This window comes from Pygoscelis adeliae, unplaced genomic scaffold, assembly GCF_000699105.1.
Source record: "Pygoscelis adeliae isolate BGI_AS28 unplaced genomic scaffold, ASM69910v1 Scaffold121, whole genome shotgun sequence".
Classification (NCBI taxonomy): domain Eukaryota; kingdom Metazoa; phylum Chordata; class Aves; order Sphenisciformes; family Spheniscidae; genus Pygoscelis; species Pygoscelis adeliae.
Genome location: NW_008824359.1, coordinates 9,537,766 through 9,540,434, shown reverse-complemented (window position 1 = coordinate 9,540,434; position 2,669 = coordinate 9,537,766). Strand labels below are relative to the sequence as shown.

The following is a 2,669-nucleotide window of genomic DNA, read 5'->3' as shown; positions in this document are numbered from 1 at the left end:
GGGGAGGGGGTGTCATGGCGGCGCCCGCGGGGTCGACGGCCTCCTCCGTGCCCGGGCTCCTGCGTACCCGCGTCCAGCTCCTTCAGAGGGAGCCCGCACGACCGTGCTCCAGCCACGGATGCCGCAGTGCAGCGCCTGAGGGCAGAAAGCGTGGATCCAGCCCTTAGTGCCTTCCCCGAGGGCACTCGGGAGGTTGGCGGGGGGGAATCCCTCCCCTCCCCGGTTTGGCTTTAGTCAGGGTTTCTTCAGGAGCTCCCCTTCCTGCTGCTGTGGTGAACGGCCCCGCTCTTCTCCGGGGTGTTACTTCTTCTCCCAGCCAGGCTCCGTTCTGAAGCGCTGCCCTCTTTCGTTTGCTAAATAAATGTCCCGTTAAGCCGCTGACAGCGCGAGGAGTCCCTCGGGGCGGACAAACGCCTCGCTGGTGGCAAGAAGATCCCGGAGGATCTTACAGGACGGAGTGAGCGGGCAGAGAGGTGGCATTTATCCTCGTGGCGTTTCTCTCTCGACGGCCGATAGCAGCCGACTCCTCTGCTCTCCCTAAACAGTATCTCTGCCAGTCAGGGGCCGAAGCGGGGCTTGGAGGGACCTGGCGTGACCCCGAATGCGCTTCTCGGGCTGCCCGCTCCGGCTGCCCAAGTGTTCTTTGTGGCTTTTGGGGAGCTGACTGCCCCCAGGCCCCTGAACACACAGATCCTCCAGGCTGGATATTTTCCGTAGGGGAATAAATCAGAGTTTCTTGGCACGCCAGCCTCCAAACAGGTAAGGAATAACTGACACCCAGTGGCTTTTCCTTCTTTTTTGCAGAAAGAAAACTGCTCCTGTAGAGATTGGTGCTTTGCTTGTGGGTCAATTAGTTCGTTTAGGGACTTGGGGCAGAGCTGATGTCTTTGCAGCCGCCCAGCTGGCTGGGGGCTGTCGGCAAATTCCGTATGAATGTGAATATTATGGTGTAGAGTACCATCCTGCTGAGACTCCCTTTTCCTTTCTCCCAGAGCTGCATTATAAAGCGTTATTGTGAGAAGAGGTTCGTTCCCAAATACCTGGCGACTATTGGTATCGACTACGGCGTCACAAAGTAAGTACCTTTGCGGTGAGGAGCCGCAAGTGCCGGGAGAGTGGGATGAGCCGCGTGGTCGCAGGTGACAGGCGTGGGTCTGCCAGGGCCTGGACGAGGTGTCTGCTGCGGGGGGCACTGGTCTCCACAGGGGCAGAGGGAAGAGGTGCACCGGGGCTGTCCCACCTCCCGCTGCTCCTGAGTGACCACGCTGCCCTGAGCCAGGTGTGCTTGGCTCTGCCAAGGCTGCTTAGTTTCCACGCCGTAATCTGAATTTCTGCTTTGATAATGAGATAATCTGCATGATCAGCCTTCCTCGGGTAGCGTAGCTCCCCATTATCATGTTACATGCAAAGCTGCTGCTGTCCTCCTTGCCTGACCAGCTCTAGGGGCAGTTTTCTGGCCATTAAACCCCGACACTCGGAACCTCTTCCTGATTTTTCTGTCCCCAGTCACCCAGCTCTTTCTCTGCAGAGGGCTGGCAGAGATAAGGGGTGTTCCTGCGGGGGCCCAGCCTGTGCAAGGGCTGAGCTGGAGCCTTCTCAAGCATTTCCCACCTCTCCTTTCAGAGTGCAGGTCAGAGACCGAGAGATCAAGGTGAACATCTTTGACATGGCGGGGCACCCGTTCTTCTACGAGGTAAGGCAGACCCGGCTCCGGGCAGCACGCAGCAGGGCTGCCCTCAGCCAGCCCATCTCAGAAGCATTCGGCGCCCGTCAGCTTTCCTCAGCTCTGCCTGAAATTGGGTTTGGGGGGTGGCAAACTTGAAAATACATTTCTTACGAGCTTTCTTCACTATAGTACGCCCCCTTCTTTCCTGCCACGGACACCTAATGCAGGCCAGCACTGGAAACCCTCGCTGCCTCTCTGTGAGCAGTGACTCCCTGCTGCTAGGGGTTGCCGAATCCAGGAGCCTGACGGAGGTGAGGCTGCCACAGCGCCGTACTCTGAGGTCCAACAAGTAGCGAGGCTGAGTACGTATCCCCAGCAGGCACACACAGGCACACCTGTACAAGACGTATATACGTATACACACGGCTGGCTGCGCAGCTCAACACGGACAGAAACGGCCAGCACTGGCACAGACAGCGCCACTGGCCTCATCCTGGTCTCTCTGGCTGATCGGGAGAAGGAAAACAAAGTTGTTATATTCAAACTGGAACCTATAAAGCCACAAACAACTCTGATAGAAAGAATAACCCAACAACTTGCTCATAAACCACGAGTGTAAGGTTTGGCTGTGCTACCACTCGTGTTGCTAGCCCCATTGAAAAGTGGCTCATTGTGCTTATGAATCTGCCCATCTTGAGGTTAAATTTACTCAGATTGGGAGATCTTTGGAGCTTAACTTGGGCAGTTGTAGCATACTGGCATCCTAATCCATGACGAAAGTGCTGTAAAACACTTGCAGTTGGACTAGATGATCGTTATAGGTCCCTTCCAGCTGAAATATTCTGTTCTGTTCTATTCTAAAATTATTTGCTATACAAGTAATAAACAGTACTATTTACAGAAAGGAGCTTGCGGGATAAAACTTTAGGATTTGAACACACAGGCTATGACATCCGTTTTGGAGAGCTGGCACAAAGGAGTGATTGTGCTCACTGCTAATCAC

General features: G+C 55.2%; 1 protein-coding gene across 1 annotated transcript in view; it reads left to right on the top strand.

Annotated features, from left to right (window-relative positions):
• Positions 1 to 14: 14 nt before the first annotated feature.
• Positions 15 to 2,669, top strand: part of DNAJC27 (DnaJ (Hsp40) homolog, subfamily C, member 27) — an 18,059-nt gene continuing 15,404 nt past the window's right edge. Inside the window, exons 1-3 of the mRNA XM_009319767.1 lie at positions 15 to 95; positions 993 to 1,075; positions 1,624 to 1,693. Coding sequence (XP_009318042.1) covers positions 15 to 95; positions 993 to 1,075; positions 1,624 to 1,693 — 234 coding nt within the window. The remainder of the gene's footprint in view (positions 96 to 992; positions 1,076 to 1,623; positions 1,694 to 2,669) is intronic.